We start from the raw sequence: 17,694 nt of genomic DNA, 5'->3' as shown, positions 1-17,694 counted from the left end.
TATTGAATACTATTATTGTATTATTCGTGCCCTGGTCCTAGAAGAGCTCTTTGTCACTTCAAACTCATTCTTATGTTTAATAAATGTATAGTGTGTGTGTGTGGCGTGTTTACAATGTCAAAACAAAACAACATTTGAGAGTGGGCTGACCCTGGTGACCCAGGGGGTACGCAGCTGGAGGTTGAATGTTTGAAGGGGTACTGGACTACAACAAGTTTGAGAATCACTGATCTGGAGGACCCTTCATTTTTCTTCCAAGAGCGACCTCGGCCGGAGAGAAGCCTGTGCTCTCATGGTAGGACAGAACTCTACCAGCCACAGATCTCCGTTCTGGTGATTAACCTTGACGTGAGCGGCTAACATCGTCTTTAGGGTCTGGTTAACCCTCACCGTCAAGTTAGTTTGGGGATGGTAGCTGGTAGTAAGTTTCTGAACAAGCCCCAATGGTTGCAGAGCTCCTTCAGCAGCTGACTTGTGAACTGCGGCCCAAATGTATATAAGAGGAACTATGGGGTACCCCATCGAAGGAAGATCTCCTGCCTGAGTATGTTGACTATCTTGGGAGTCTTAGCATCCTGCAGTGGGAAGCGTTCAACCCACTTTGAACCGCAGTCAACAATGACGAGCAGGTAGTGGTCACCCTTTTCGCTTCTTGGGAAGGGTCCCATCAGATCCAGCATCTCATCCGGGTCCCTCACAGCAGTGAACTGGGGGAGTCTGGCTGGTTTCCAGCACATGGGCTTGTACTGCTGGCAGACAGTTTTGTGTATGACCTTGTTTCTGAATGACCTCGTTTCTGACTTTGGGACTGTAGATAACTGGCTCCGTCAAAAGTTTGGACACACCTACTCATTCAAGGGGTTTTTCTTTATTTTTACTATTTTCTACATTGTAGAATAATAGTGAAGACATCAAAACTATGATTACTACATGATTCAATATTATGGAATAATGTAGTACCCACAAAAAGGTGTTAAACAAATCAAATATGTTATATTTCTTCAAAGTAGCCACCCTTTGCCTTGATGACAGCTTTGCACACTAATGGCATTCTCTCAACCAGCTTCACCTGGAATGCTTTTCCAACAGTCTTGAAGGAGTTCTTTAGTAGTGGTTTCTTTGCAGCAATTCGAACATGAAGGCCTGATTCACACAGTCTCCACTGAACAGTTGATGTTGAGATGTGTCTGTTACTTGAACTCTGTGAAGCATTTCTTTGGGCTGCAATCAGAGGTGTAGTGAACTCTAATGAACTAATCCTCTGCAGCAGAGGTAACTCTTGATCTTCCTTTCCTGTGGCGGTCCTCATGAGAGACAGTTTCATCATAGTGCTTGATGGTTTTGGCCACTGAACTTGAAGAAACTTTCAAAGTTCTTGACATTTTCTGGATTGACTGATCTTCATTTATTAAAGTAATGATGGACTGTCATTTCTCTTTGCATATTTGAGCTGTTCTTACCCTAATGTGGACTTAGAACCTATTTGGTAATATACCATCTTCTGTATACCAAAACAACTGATTGGCTCAAACGCATTAAGAAGGAAAGCAATTACACAAATTAACTTAAGGCACACCTGTTAATTGAAATGCATTCCAGGTGACTACCTCATGAAGCTGGTTGAGAGAATGCCAAGAGTGTACAAAGCTGTCATCAAGGTAAAGTGTGGCTACTTTGAAGAAACTAAAATCTAAAATTTTAGTTGGTTGCTACCTGATTTCATATGTGTTATTTCATAGTTTTGATGTCTTCAGTATTATTCTACAACCTAGAAAATAGTAAGAAATAAAGAAAACCTTGGAATGAGTAGATGTTGCCTGGTACTGTATATACTTGATTTTGAATAGGCCCCAAGGTGTCACAAAGGCTGTCCTTCTGCTCTTCTGCAGTAGCCGTTAGATGGTCATGGAACTGAAGACCTTTGCTCCATGCAGCGACTCAAGGATTTCCTGGAGGTTAGGCATGGGATGAGAATCCGGATGTTTTTAATTCAGACCTCGGTAGTCAACAGAGAATCAACCAGCTGTATTGATGATAGGCGATAAGCCTTCTTCCTGATTGGCTGTTCATCTGTGTTAAGGATGGTGTGGGTCACCACCTGTCTACACAGACCTTTGGCCATTGGTGCAGGACATTATGCTTCCTTGGTGGATGTGTCCACAGCAGCCTTGATGTCCCTCAGATGGCCACTGAGGAGCGCTGTGCCTGTCCATCAGATGGTCACTGGGGGGCACTGCAAGATACAGCCATACCACTGACAATGCTTCACAGCTGGGCTCTTCCGATCTGACATTTTCCTGGAGAAAAGGATGGTACTCCTGCCATCCGTCATGTTGCACGCCTGTCTGGAAGTTGAGCCAGACCCAGCAAGGTAAGGAAGGCCAGACCCAGCACGGCAGGGAAGGCCAGGTGTAACTTGTGTATCACTAAGTGGAGAGCAGCTTGGCATGTCCACAGGACGTATGGCTTTGTCCATCTGCTAAGACAAATACTTGCTCAGAACATGGAGTTGGAGATTGTGATTCCTGCAACACAGTGAATGGACACCTTGGGTTTTCCTTGGTTACTCATGTGTTCAGGGCACTGTATTCAGATGGACTGTGGATCAAGTTCCATTGCCTCCATCTGGTGGCCGCTTCTCCTGGTCCTTGCTGGACCTCTGGCTTTAACTGCTCTCTGCCTGAGACGACATTCACCCAGTTCAAGTGGGTGGTCTGGCCTGCCTGAGACGGCATTCACGCAGTTCTAGTGGGTGGTCTGGCCTGCCTGAGACGGCATTCACGCAGTTCTAGTGGGTGGTCTGGCCTGCCTGAGACGCCATTTACCCAGTTCTAGTGGGTGGTCTGGCCTGCTTGACAAGTCAGCTTATATGAGGGTCCCAAGCCGCACCAGCTCATCAACTGTGTGGGCTGCCCTTCTGAGACTGCTGGACTATTTCGGGTTACAATTTCCAAGTATGAGATTGACCATTTCCTTTTTCAGCGGGACCAGGCTTCCAGAACGTACACAGAACTCTGCACTGGCAAGCAAAGTCTTGGATGCTCTCTTTTTGGCCTTGAAGCCTCTTCGCCCTGTCCCCTCAGTCTTCAGAGAGAAATGACCAGAGGAACGCAGTCTTGAATTTGCCCCAGGTATTAACCTGCGACCTTTCAACTCGCCACCAGTCTATGGCTGTGACCTATGGCAGCTCACACACACACACACCAAATAAAATTTGATTTGACACTATAGACACACTAAAGAGACACTATAGACACCTATTTCAGTTGGGAGGAGGTCTTGTCTTCTGTCAATCATACCCACTAATATTAATATTTCATAACAGAACCCCCCACCTTACAATAACACATAACCCCCCACCCAATAACACAGAACCCCCCCCCCCCCCACACAGTAACACAGAACCCCGCCACCTTACAGTAACACAGAACCCCCCACACACAGTAACACAGAACCCCCCCCACACAGTAACACAGAACCCCCCCCCACACAGTAACACAGAACCCCGCCACCTTACAGTAACACAGAACCCCCCCCACACAGTAACACAGAACCCCCCCCACACAGTAACACAGAACCCCCCCCCACACAGTAACACAGAACCCCGCCACCTTACAGTAACACAGAACCTGCGGCATTACAGCTGAGGAAATCTGTGAGCTGATATCTACATATACTATATCTACTCTAACCAGGGAACCGTGTTTAAGAAGAGGAGAGGATTAGTCGTGACTGAGTAATCAGACATGAGAGGTCTGAACTGAAATGTATATTTCTTACATGTCAGTGTGATATTACACCACTAATTAAAACACCACACACAAAATTCATCTGAAAGTATAATCTGAAAGATCATTTTAATGATTCATGGAATGTGCCTGTAACCAAAAGATTTGAAACACAGAAACAGGTCAAGTAATGACCTCATGCCATTCAGATCAAAGCAGGTAAAGTCAGGTCAACAGATAGCAAATTAAAGTGTTCAGAAAACCTATTTTGCAGGCAGCCATGGTAGAACAGGAGACCGAGGTTAAACCGCTAAACATTGCCACCTGGTGGACAATAGCAGTACTGAAATGACAGTGTCAACAGAAAAATGAAAAACAAGACATACCTGGTCTAAATCACTGTGTGTTATGGCTTTCAGCTAGTTTAGTGGTGTTCCCATCGCTCACCCAGTTCTACCTTCGGCGTATTCTCTTGATTATACATTAATACACTTCTTTAAGTCACAAAATAAAGTCTTTACAGTAAAAAGTGGTGCCACTTTGATGTGAAAACGGACACTATAAACACCAAACACAATTTAACAACGCTCCTCTCATACTCTTCAACACGTTGAAGTAATGACAAACAGAAGGAGACCATTCCTGATAACACTACATCAAGGAAACCTGTTGATTCAACCATATTTGTTTCCATCCAATCTTTTCACGAGTGTAAAGTACACGTCTTTTCTAAAAAAACAAAAACAAAACAGTCACAACAGGTCTGATGCTAACAAACATTTTTCGGTAAACTTTCCAAATGTCGACGAAACATGAAACCAGCCAGAATTTATGAAGCAAATATTGATATAATAACCATCATTTCTAAGTTAACTTGGAGTCACAGTTGTGTGGTCCTCCCACTACGACTCAATGGGAACCCGTACAGTTTATGAAAGTAATAACATACGTTATGAACTCCAGGGTGGTGAAAGTCCACGGTGATGAGCTTGATGCTTCTTTCCAATAAATATTGAGGGTCTTAATCTGCTGACATGAAGATCTATGCTTAACTGCTGTTTGACAAATACAATGATTCTCTTTTGTCCATAATAATAACATGTAGGCTATAGGTCTATAGGTGCGCTCCAGCCAGCGGCCCTGTATCTGCACACTGCCAGCTGTTGGCTAGGCTATAGGTCTATAGGTGCGCTCCAGCCAGCGGCCCTGTATCTGCACACTGCCAGCTGTTGGCTAGGCTATAGGTCTATAGGTGCGCTCCAGCCAGCGGCCCTGTATCTGCACACTGCCAGCTGTTGGCTAGGCTATAGGTCTATAGGTGCGCTCCAGCCAGCGGCCCTGTATCTGCACACTGCCAGCTGTTGGCTAGGCTATAGGTCTATAGGTGCGCTCCAGCCAGCGGCCCTGTATCTGCACACTGCCAGCTGTTGGCTAGGCTATAGGTCTATAGGTGCGCTCCAGCCAGCGGCCCTGTATCTGCACACTGCCAGCTGTTGGCTAGGCTATAGGTCTATAGGTGCGCTCCAGCCAGCGGCCCTGTATCTGCACACTGCCAGCTGTTGGCTAGGCTATAGGTCTATAGGTGCGCTCCAGCCAGCGGCCCTGTATCTGCACACTGCCAGCTGTTAGCTAGGCTATAGGTCTATAGGTGCGCTCCAGCCAGCGGCCCTGTATCTGCACACTGCCAGCTGTTGGCTAGGCTATAGGTCTATAGGTGCGCTCCAGCCAGCGGCCCTGTATCTGCACACTGCCAGCTGTTGGCTAGGCTATAGGTCTATAGGTGCGCTCCAGCCAGCGGCCCTGTATCTGCACACTGCCAGCTGTTGGCTAGGCTATAGGTCTATAGGTGCGCTCCAGCCAGCGGCCCTGTATCTGCACACTGCCAGCTGTTAGCTAGGCTATAGGTCTATAGGTGCGCTCCAGCCAGCGGCCCTGTATCTGCACACTGCCAGCTGTTAGCTAGGCTATAGGTCTATAGGTGCGCTCCAGCCAGCGGCCCTGTATCTGCACACTGCCAGCTGTTGGCTAGGCTATAGGTCTATAGGTGCGCTCCAGCCAGCGGCCCTGTATCTGCACACTGCCAGCTGTTGGCTAGAACGTATCAATACCAGAGGGGGTACACGCTTTATAACCAAAACTTTTATGAAAAAAAAAACTCCCGTCAAATCGCAAAAAAGTTTTTTGTGTTCACTATGTAATCACGCACAGCCAGTTATCTACAACTAGTCAATTTGATGGAAACACAGCCCGTTATCTACAACTAGTCAATTTGATGGAAACACAGCCCGTTATCTACAACTAGTCAATTTGATGGAAACACAGCCCGTTATCTACAACTAGTCAATTTGATGGAAACACAGCCCGTTATCTACAACTAGTCAATTTGATGGAAACACAGCCCGTTATCTACAACTAGTCAATTTGATGGAAACACATCTCCGGTAGGAAAATGCGTGTTTTGTTTTTGTCACCAACTGGATGGAAATCTAGCTTGTGGAAAAAAAATAATAAGAAAAACAAACTTCTCCATCTTCCATAATGAATCTACATAACTCCCTGTGTGGCCCTGATGAGGACTTATGTCATGTCGTTTGACAATAACATCCATACAGGCAACAGGCAATCACTATATCAAGCCTTTCTCCAATATAAAGTGAATGAGAACATAGCAGTCCAGGGAACATGTCAGTCCAGGGAACATGTCAGTCCAGGGAACATGTCAGTACAGGGAACATGTCAGTACAGGGAACATGTCAGTACAGGGAACATGTCAGTCCAGTGAACATGTCAGTCCAGGGAACATGTCAGTCCAGGGAACATGTCAGCCCAGGGAACATGTCAGCCCAGGGAACATGTCAGTCCAGGGAACATGTCAGTCCAGGGAACATGTCAGTACAGGGAACATGTCAGTCCAGGGAACATGTCAGTCCAGGGAACATGTCAGCCCAGGGAACATGTCAGTCCAGGGAACATGTCAGTCCAGGGAACATGTCAGTACAGGGAACATGTCAGTCCAGGGAACATGTCAGTCCAGGGAACATGTCAGTCCAGGGAACATGTCAGTACAGGGAACACGTCAGTAGAAGCTGTGATTCTGTCCCAGCGGTCCATTCCAAAAAACAGGATTAGCAAATTAGCTAGCTAACTTTGAAAAACAACAGCGACATATTTAACTACATTTTCTAGTTGATAAAAAAAATAATATATATTTGTTTATTGGTTGAGTCAATTATAGCTTAACGAATTTTAAGTCTACTTATATAACTTTTTAATAAAAATAAAAAAATCATTTTTGAAAGGTAAGCCTGGGAGGGGAAACCTCATTGATCCAGCTTCCAGGACCAGGTTATTGGTGTATGGTTGTCTGCTGTTCACTTGTTGACCTTGTCCCTGTCGATGCCCTTGTGTTGTGGCACGTGTCTGAAGATGCAGGTATTGTGTCGGACACAGCCTGTGGTTCTCCAGAAGTAACACTCCTGACTCTTCTCTCTGTAACACACGGACAAGAGCTTTCAGAATACACAGACTGAAATGTTACCTAGAGACAGCTGCCGATGTAAAAAAGGCTTTATAAATAAACATTGGGTTTTCAGAAACTCAGGCGGGGGGGGGGGGGGGGTCCGTTAGAATAGTAAAACACACAAGGTGCAATTTTGAAATGTCGTTGTGCATCAGCAGTTCCTCTTGTTATGTCAGTCACTGACAATCAGTCAATTAGCCATGTCAGCTAACATGGTTTCAGATTGGTAAATTAGCCTAGCCGGCTATCTAAGCATGGTCGAACTACCGACCGGAGGGCCCTCATTGATTTTGATAGTCACATCACTAAAAACTGCAAACATTTCCTCTAAAGTCAAAATGTATAGAACTGCATGACATTTGGTAAAATGCTGAATCTTCTCTCCACCCCATGGTAAAATGCTGAATCTTCTCTCCACCCCATGGTAAAATGCTGAATCTTCTCTCCACCCCATGGTAAAATGCTGAATCTTCTCTCCACCCCATGGTAAAATGCTGAATCTTCTCTCCACCCCATGGTAAAATGCTGAATCTTCTCTCCACCCCATGGTAAAATGCTGAATCTTCTCTCCACCACATGGTAAAATGCTGAATCTTCTCTACACACCATGGTAAAATGCTGAATCTTCTCTCCACCCCATGGTAAAATGCTGAATCTTCTCTCCACCCCATGGTAAAATGCTGAATCTTCTCTCCACCCCATGGTAAAATGCTGAATCTTCTCTCCACCCCATGGTAAAATGCTGAATCTTCTCTCCACCCCATGGTAAAATGCTGAATCTTCTCTCCACCCCATGGTAAAATGCTGAATCTTCTCTCCACCCCATGGTAAAATGCTGAATCTTCTCTCCACCCCATGGTAAAATGCTGAATCTTCTCTACACCCCATGGTAAAATGCTGAATCTTCTCTCCACCCCATGGTAAAATGCTGAATCTTCTCTCCACCCCATGGTAAAATGCTGAATCTTCTCTCCACCCCATGGTAAAATGCTGAATCTTCTCTCCACCCCATGGTAAAATGCTGAATCTTCTCTCCACCCCATGGTAAAATGCTGAATCTTCTCTCCACCCCATGGTAAAATGTGTAGAAATGAACTCTACAAATAAAATAATAATCTCTCCACTCCAAATGTGGTGGGGTCTGCACAACTGTGGCCCCTCATGATGAGTTCAGACTTTGTATGAGTCTCTCTATGTGAATCAGATTTCGGAGCTCTGACCGCGTCGGATGCCAATCACCCTCCCCCTCCCAGGTTGTCCTGGGGAATGTTGTCAGAAGTTTTCTCAGAAAAGCTCTCACTTGACATTTACGCGCCATGTCTGACCATTATTGCAGAGAGATTACTCTCCGGGGAAGAAGCTGAGGCGTCAGAACTGGGACTGCTGCTAGGCCTCCACAATATAAATACAGTCACGACTTTCCTTCCTGGTTGAGGATCAAACAGAGAACCCCCCCCACCAGAGAGGAAGGAGGGGGGGGTCTTATGACTAACGACCGGTCGTAAACTCTCTCTGGACCTGCGGAACAAAGGAATCTGATGTGTGTGTGTGTAGAGAAGAGAACGCGGCGCCAAAACTCCAACATCCAAAAGTGGATAATGAAACAATATTTCTAACATAAAGAATGTGGGAAATGGTTGGTGGGGATGGAAACAATAATTATGTCATATCATTTAGCATGCTGTGATGTCATAACATCGAAATGTTGTAAAACTTATATGATTAAATATGAAACTACGCTAAAAGAATGTGAATTTAGCCTTCTAGAATGAGATAATTGTTATCATATACAGTTTTACCCTGTCAGTAACCACACCCACGTGAACACAGACATTCTGCCAAAAGGATGGAACGCCCCCTTTTTAAAGAGTGCATAAAAGGACTGCTAACGATATTTACACCAGGACCGTGTGGAGCAGTGGCTACATATTGAAATGGTTTAAAACTACCAGAACAGAAAATGGTAAGACTCAAAACTCTTGAGTGAAGAAGATAGACTACATCGGAACATTCTGTCTGCAGCTGTCTAAGTACTTTAGTCTAGTAAACTCGGCTGAGAACCACCGAGTGCGTACCACTGACGAATCCAGTCTAACGAACTCAAGAGACAAAGAAGCCTACTACAACTGAGGACATTGTGAACTCTAGTGGGCAACCAGAGACTTATGTCGACCTACTCTCCAGAGACGGACAAGTGGTTTCAACAGAGAGATGACAACGGCAAAGAAGTGTAAATATATGTGGCATTTCTTTTCGAATGAGCGGTCGTTCATGTGCAAACTATTAATTTTTCATGAGCATAGCTTCCACATGTATGTACCAGCCCACTTTGTCTCTCCCTCTCTCTTTATCTTACCATTGTGTAACAAGCCATCATATCGGGTTAGTCCACTAGGGACTTTTCATTGCATTATGTTAGTAATCAATTCAACGTGTGTGTTTATGTATTTAAGCCAATTTGTGTATCGCTGAATCATCATTTAGACTAGGGTTCGTGCAGATATCCAATAATTTTGCCACGTTCAGAATGAGACTGATATGAGGTAATATTGATTAATAGATGACTGGTATGATAATGATATATTCTGATATATTCTTGGAGTTCATTCGGGAAACGGTAACTCATTAAACAAACTTTATCCGTGGTGCCCCAAGTTACTAATGAGTTAATTGTTACATGATTCATTTAATCCCGTAATAACTAAACATAGTTAGTTGATGTGATAAAATAGCCGTCATCACATGAATGATAGACACGTCACGACAACAAGAGGCTGGGTGTGTGTTTTCTACTCACGGTGCGTTGGTGAGGGTGAAAGCTAATTGGGACAAGCCCAGTTTCTTCTGCATCACTCTATCGGGGTGACGGACAGCCAGCATCACTCCGTTCAACATCTCACCCTGACAGACAAGACACAGAGACAGACTTTAAACAGCTGGAGACTCAGTGCAGGCTGATAGAACCAAGTTCTATCTCTGAAAATCTAGTGTTGACAGGCTGATATATGACAGAGAACAATATATATATTAGAGGTCGACCGATTAATCAGAATGGCCGATTTCAAGTTTTCATAACAAATCGGAAATCGGCATTTTTGGGCGCCGATTAATTTTTGTTATACCTTTATTTAACTAGGCAAGTCAGTTAAGAACACATTCTTATTTTCAATGACGGCCTAGGAACGGTGGGTTAACTGCCTTGTTCAGGGGCCGAACGACAGATTTTCACCTTGTCGGCTCGGAGGATCCAATCTTGCAACCTTACAGTTAACTAAGCCAACGCAATAATGACCTGCCTCTCATTGCACTCCGAGGAGCCTGCCTGTTACGCGAATGCAGTAGAAGCCAAGGTAAGTTGCTAGCTAGCATTAAACTTATCTTATAAAAAACAATCAATCATAAATCACTAGTTATAACTACACAGGGTTGATGATATTACTCGTTTATCTAGCGTGTCCTGCGTTGCATATAATCGATGCAACGCTGGGGGATGATTTAACAAAAGCGCATTTGCGAAAAAAGCACAATCGTTGGACGACTGTACCTAACCATAAACCTCAATGCCTTTCTTAAAATCAATACACAGAAGTATATCTTTTTAAACCTGCATATTTAGCTAAAAGAAATCCAGGTTAGCAGGCAATATTAACCAGGTGAATGTGTCATTTCTCTTGCGTTCATTACATGCAGAGTCAGTGTATATGCAACAGTTTGGGCTGCCTAACTTGCCAGAATTGTACGTAATTATGACATAACATTGAAGGTTGTACAATGTAAAAGGAATATTTAGACTGATGGATGCCACCCGTTAGATAAAATACGGAACGGTTCCGTATTTCACTGAAAGAATAAACGTCTTGTTTTCGAGATGATAGTTTCCGGATTCAACCATATTAATGACCTAAGGCTCGTATTTCTGTGTGTTATTATGTTATAATTAAGTCTATAATTTGATAGAGCAGTCTGACTGAGCGGTGGTAGGCAGCAGCAGGCTCGTAAGCATTCATTCAAACAGCACTTTTGTGCATTTTGCCAGCAGCTCTTCGCAAGCCCAGCGCTGTTTATGACTTCAAGCCTATCAGCCTAATGGCTGGTGTAACCAATGTGAAATGGCTAGCTAGTTAGCTGGGTGTGCGCTAATAGAGTTTCAAACGTCACTCGCTCTGAGACTTGGAGTAGTTATTCCCCTTGCTCTGCAAGGGCCGCGGCTTTTGTGGAGCGATGGGTAACGCTGCTTCGAGTGTGGCTGTTGTCGATGTGTTCCTGGTTCGAGACCAGGTAGGGGCGAGGAGGTGGACGGAAGCTATACTGTTACACTGGCAATACTATAGTGCCTATAAGAACATCCAATAGTCAAAGGTTTATGAAATACAAATGGTAGAGAGAGAAATAGTCCTATAATTCCTATAACTACAACCTAAAACTTCTTACCTTGGAATATTGAAGTCACATGTTAAAAAGGAACAACCAACTTTCATATGTTCTCATGTTCTGAGCAAGGAACTGAAACGTTAGCTTTTTTACATGGCACATATTGCACTTTTACTTCTCCAAGACTTTGTTTTTGCATTATTTAAACCAAATTGAACATGTTTCATTATTTATTTGAGGCTAAATAGATTTTTATTGATGTATCATATTAAGTTAAAATAAGTGTTCATTCAGTATTGGTGTAATTGTCATTATTACAAATAAATATATATATTTTTTTTAAAGAAACATCGGACGATTAATCAGTATCGGCTTTTTTGATCCTCCAATAATCGGTATCGGCGTTGAAAAATCATATTCGGTCGACCTCTAGTATATATATGACAGACCGATAGTAACAGACACTGGCAGACGTACAGCGGCAACAGACCGTAAAAGGAGTCCAGCCATAGGCAGACAGTAACAGACAGCAACAGACAGTAACCGACAGCAACAGGCAGTAGCAGGCAGCAATAGGCAGCAACAGGCGTACAGCAATAGACAGTAGCAGGCAGCAACAGACAGTAGCAACAGGCAGAAAAAGGCATCTTTGAGCAGTCTCAGATGTCCTGATATTTTCTAACAGGTTTGATTTTATCAGCATAAAATCTGCAAAGATCTTGAAGGTGGAGCTGAGCAGCGACACATTTTGAGAACGATGAACAGCAATAGCCAGAGAAAAATCCAGTATCATCGTTTAGTGGGTGACCCAGTCTCTACCACATCGTTTAGTGGGTGACCAAGTCTCCACCACATCGTTTAGTGGGTGACCCAGTCTCTACCACATCGTTTAGTGGGTGACCCAGTCTCATCGTTTGGTGGGTGACCCAGTCTCATCGTTTGGTGGGTGACCCAGTCTCCACCACATCCTTTAGTGGGTGACCCAGTCTCATCGTTTGGTGGGTGACCCAGTCTCCACCACATCGTTTAGTGGGTGACCCAGTCTCCACCACATCGTTTAGTGGGTGACCCAGTCTCCACCACATCGTTTAGTGGGTGACCCAGTCTCCACCACATCGTTTAGTGGGTGACCCAGTCTCCACCACATCGTTTAGTGGGTGACCCAGTCTCCACCACATCGTTTAGTGGGTGACCCAGTCTCCACCACATCGTTTAGTGGGTGACCCAGTCTCCACCACATCGTTTAGTGGGTGACCCAGTCTCTACTACATTGTTTATTGGGTGACCCAGTCTCCACCACATCGTTTACTGGGTGACCCAGTCTCCACCACATCGTTTAGTGGGTGACCCAGTCTCTACCAAATCGTTTAGTGGGTGACCCAGTCTCCACCACATCGTTTAGTGGGTGACCCAGTCTCATCGTTTAGTGGGTGAACCAGTCTCATCGTTTAGTGGGTGAACCAGTCTCATCGTTTTGTGGGTGACCCAGTCTCCACCACATCGTTTAGTGGGTGACCCAGTCTCCACCACATCGTTTAGTGGGTGACCCAGTCTCTACTACATCGTTTAGTGGGTGACCCAGTCTCCACCACATCATTTAGTGGGTGACCCAGTCTCCACCACATCGTTTAGTGGGTGACCCAGTCTCTACCACATCGTTTAGTGGGTGACCCAGTCTCCACCACATCGTTTAGTGGGTGACCCAGTCTCATCGTTTAGTGGGTGAACCAGTCTCATCGTTTAGTGGGTGAACCAGTCTCATCGTTTTGTGGGTGACCCAGTCTCCACCACATCGTTTAGTGGGTGACCCAGTCTCCACCACATCGTTTAGTGGGTGAACCAGTCTCTACTACATCGTTTAGTGGGTGACCCAGTCTCATCGTTTAGTGGGTGAACCAGTCTCATCGTTTAGTGGGTGACCCAGTCTCATCGTTTAGTGGGTGACCCAGTCTCTACCACATCGTTTAGTGGGTAACCCAGTCTCATCGTTTAGTGGGTGACCCAGTCTCCACCACATCGTTTAGTGGGTGACCCAGTCTCCACCACATCGTTTAGTGGGTGACCCAGTCTCATCGTTTAGTGGGTGACCCAGTCTCCACCACATCGTTTAGTGGGTGACCCAGTCTCCACCACATCGTTTAGTGGGTGACCCAGTCTCCACCACATCGTTTAGTGGGTGACCCAGTCTCCACCACATCGTTTAGTGGGTGACCCAGTCTCCACCACATCGTTTAGTGGGTGAACCAGTCTCTACCACATCGTTTAGTGGGTGACCCAGTCTCCACCACATCGTTTAGTGGGAAACCCAATCTCTACCACATTGTTTAGTGGGTGACCCAGTCTCTACCACATCGTTTATTAGGGTGTGACCCAGTCTCCACCACATCGTTTAGTGGGTGACCCAGTCTCTACCACATCGTTTACTGGGTGACCCAGTCTCCACCACATCGTTTAGTGGGTGACCCAGTCTCCACCACATCGTTTACTGGGTGACCCAGTCTCCACCACATCGTTTACTGGGTGACCCAGTCTCCACCACATCGTTTACTGGGTGACCCAGTCTCCACCACATCGTTTAGTGGGTGACCCAGTCTCCACCACATCGTTTAGTGGGTGACCCAGTATCATCGTTTAGTGGGTGACCCAGTCTCTACCACATCGTTTAGTGGGTGACCAGTCTCTACCACATCGTTTAGTGGGTGACCCAGTCTCTACCACATCGTTTAGTGGGTGACCCTGTTATTACGATTTTAAAAGTGGTGTAGTGTACAGACAGAGAGGAACAGTCAGAGAGGAACAGTCAGAGAGGTACAGGCAGAGAGGTACAGGCAGAGAGGTAGAGGCAGAGAGGTACAGGCAGAGAGGTACAGGCAGAGACTTACATTTAGAGTCCTGATGGCTCTTTCACAGTGGTCCATGTTGGTGTAGTTGATAAATGCACAGTTGGAAGAGCGCAAGATTTTGATACTGTGGATCGTCCCAGCACTGACAGAGAGACAATACAACCCATTAACAGTCTTCTAGTCATCGTACTGTCTTATGTTACAGTATATATATATATATATATATATATAGAATCCAGGGCCAAGACGTGTTGCCTCAGCTGAACAGGGTGGTTATGTGCTGCTAGAGAAGGGGAAGGAGGTGGAAGAAAGAGGAACAGGAGAAGAACAGGAGAGGAGGTGGAGACAGGACAGGACAGGAGGTGGAGACAGGAGAGGACAGGAGGTGGAGACAGGAGAGGAGGAGGAGACAGGAGAGGAGGAGGAGACAGGACAGGTGGTGGAGACAGGACAGGTGGTGGAGACAGGACAGGTGGTGGAGACAGGACAGGTGGTGGAGACAGGACAGGTGGTGGAGACAGGACAGGTGGTGGAGACAGGAGAGGACAGGAGGAGGAGACAGGAGAGGACAGGAGGAGAGGAGGAGGAGACAGGAGAGGGGGTGGAGACAGGAGAGGGGGTGGAGACAGGAGAGGAGGAGGATGTTCCTACCTGCTGAAGAGGCTGTGTAGCATTGGTTGTGTTGTGTTGGGCCCCAAACAGCCAACATATACAGGAAACAGACTGCTGTGGAGAGAGAAACATCTTCAGTGGCAGGAAGTCCAATGAAAAGTAATTCCAACAGTACCCAGCTATCAGACTCAAAGCTACAAATCAACAGTACCCAGCTATCAGACTCAAAGCTACAAATCAACAGTACCCAGCTATCAGACTCAAAGCTACAAATCAACAGTACCCAGCTATCAGACTCAATGCTACAAACCAACAGTACCCAGCTATCAGACTCAATGCTACAAACCAACAGTACCCAGCTATCAGACTCAAAGCTACAAATCAACAGTACCCAGCTATCAGACTCAATTCTACAAAACAACAGTACACATTATATTGACAACAGTGTGCTATAACAGACAGCCCTAGACTCTTACTGTATGATAGCCATGCTAGGGCTCGCCAGCGTAACCATTCAAACAGGGCTCGCCAGCGTAACCATTCAAACAGGGCTCGCCAGCGTAACCATTCAAACAGGGCTCGCCAGAGTAACCATTCAAACAGGGCTCGCCAGCGTAACCATTCAAACAGGGCTCGCCAGAGTAACGATTCAAACAGGGCTCGCCAGCGTAACCATTCAAACAGGGCTCGCCAGCGTAACCATTCAAACAGGGCTCGCCAGCGTAACCATTCAAACAGGGCTCGCCAGCGTAACCATTCAAACAGGGCTCGACAGAGTAACGATTCAAACGGGGCTCGCCAGCGTAACGATTCAAACGGGGCTCGCCAGCGTAACCATTCAAACAGGGCTCGCCAGCGTAACCATTCAAACGGGGCTCGACAGAGTAACGATTCAAACGGGGCTCGCCAGCGTAACGATTCAAACGGGGCTCGCCAGCGTAACCATTCAAACGGGGCTCGCCAGCGTAACCATTCAAACGGGGCTCGCCAGCGTAACCATTCAAACGGGGCTCGCCAGCGTAACCATTCAAACGGGGCTCGCCAGAGTAACCATTCAAACAGGGCTCGCCAGCGTAACCATTCAAACAGGGCTCGACAGAGTAACGATTCAAACGGGGCTCGCCAGCGTAACGATTCAAACGGGGCTCGCCAGCGTAACCATTCAAACAGGGCTCGCCAGCGTAACCATTCAAACAGGGCTCGACAGCGTAACGATTCAAACGGGGCTCGCCAGCGTAACGATTCAAACGGGGCTCGCCAGCGTAACCATTCAAACGGGGCTCGCCAGCGTAACCATTCAAACGGGGCTCGCCAGCGTAACCATTCAAACGGGGCTCGCCAGCGTAACCATTCAAACGGGGCTCGCCAGCGTAACCATTCAAACGGGGCTCGCCAGCGTAACCATTCAAACGGGGCTCGCCAGAGTAACCATTCAAACGGGGCTCGCCAGCGTAACCATTCAAACAGGGCTCGCCAGAGTAACCATTCAAACAGGGCTCGCGAGAGTAACCATTCAAACAGGGCTCGCCAGAGTAACCATTCAAACGGGGCTCGCGAGAGTAACCATTCAAACAGGGCTCGCCAGAGTAACCATTCAAACAGGGCTCGCCAGAGTAACCATTCAAACGGGGCTCGCCAGAGTAACCATTCAAACAGGGCTCACCAGAGTAACCATTCAAACAGGGCTCGCCAGCGTAACCATTCAAACAGGGCTCGCCAGCGTAACCATTCAAACGGGGCTCGCCAGAGTAACCATTCAAACGGGGCTCGCCAGAGTAACCATTCAAACAGGGCTCACCAGAGTAACCATTCAAACAGGGCTCGCCAGAGTAACCATTCAAACAGGGCTCGCCAGAGTAACCATTCAAACAGTGCTGTTCAAGGTCACGTCTCCAGAGCGACACACAGAAGTAACCTGGGCCAACGCCCTGCTCAAGGTCACGTCGACAGATCTCCCACCAACCCTCCCAAGATACCCCCCACATTTCCCCAAGAGTTGCCCCTCTTGGGTCTATTGATTCTGTATCCTCACAACAAAATCTGCAGAGCTTCGATGATTTTATGCCCCAAATATTCAACATTTTGTTGGTGGCAAGAATTCTATATAATAATCTTAGCTGAAAAGCACAAAACTCCCCGAATGACAACTCCACCATTCCAATTTACAATAATTTAATATCAAAATACCATTTTCAAACATCTTTCCCATAAACACAGGTATTTTATCAACCAGCACATTGAGTTAAGCCATAATATTTGTTCTCTCTTTTCAGGGGGATGAAATTCTAATTGTAACCAGCTCTGCAATGCTGGTAATAAAGAGAGATACTTTGAAAAAGGTTTCATTTTCAATTAATCTAAAATGAGACATGGCAATCTGCACAAAGGCAAAAAGGCTATTTTTAAACAATGGACGAGCTTTTCTTAGTAATCTACACGCTTTATTTTGTCTGCTTCAGCGTCCCAGATAAAGCAAAAATATTTTTTGCTCATATGATTAGAAAAACGAATCATCAGCTCCATAAGTAAGTGAGAAAACTGAGATATGACTGAGGAGTTAATCAGAACCATTTTTCCATAAATAGACAGGCATTTACCTCTCCATGGTTGCAGGATCTTC

At 45.9% G+C, this 17,694-nt stretch overlaps 1 protein-coding gene across 1 annotated transcript in view; it reads right to left on the bottom strand.

Moving 5' to 3' along the window:
• Nucleotides 1–3,838: 3,838 nt before the first annotated feature.
• Nucleotides 3,839–17,694, bottom strand: part of LOC110498315 (uncharacterized) — a 39,519-nt gene continuing 25,663 nt past the window's right edge. Inside the window, exons 15-18 of the mRNA XM_090211729.1 lie at nucleotides 15,114–15,188; nucleotides 14,502–14,604; nucleotides 10,046–10,149; nucleotides 3,839–7,217 (exon numbers count right to left, since the gene is read on the bottom strand). Coding sequence (XP_090067855.1) covers nucleotides 7,100–7,217; nucleotides 10,046–10,149; nucleotides 14,502–14,604; nucleotides 15,114–15,188 — 400 coding nt within the window. The 3' untranslated portion in view covers nucleotides 3,839–7,099. The remainder of the gene's footprint in view (nucleotides 7,218–10,045; nucleotides 10,150–14,501; nucleotides 14,605–15,113; nucleotides 15,189–17,694) is intronic.

The sequence above is a fragment of the Oncorhynchus mykiss genome, chromosome 19, assembly GCF_057628025.1.
Source record: "Oncorhynchus mykiss isolate SJ-2025 chromosome 19, ASM5762802v1, whole genome shotgun sequence".
NCBI lineage: Eukaryota > Metazoa > Chordata > Actinopteri > Salmoniformes > Salmonidae > Oncorhynchus > Oncorhynchus mykiss.
This window is presented reverse-complemented; position numbering and strand designations above follow the sequence as displayed.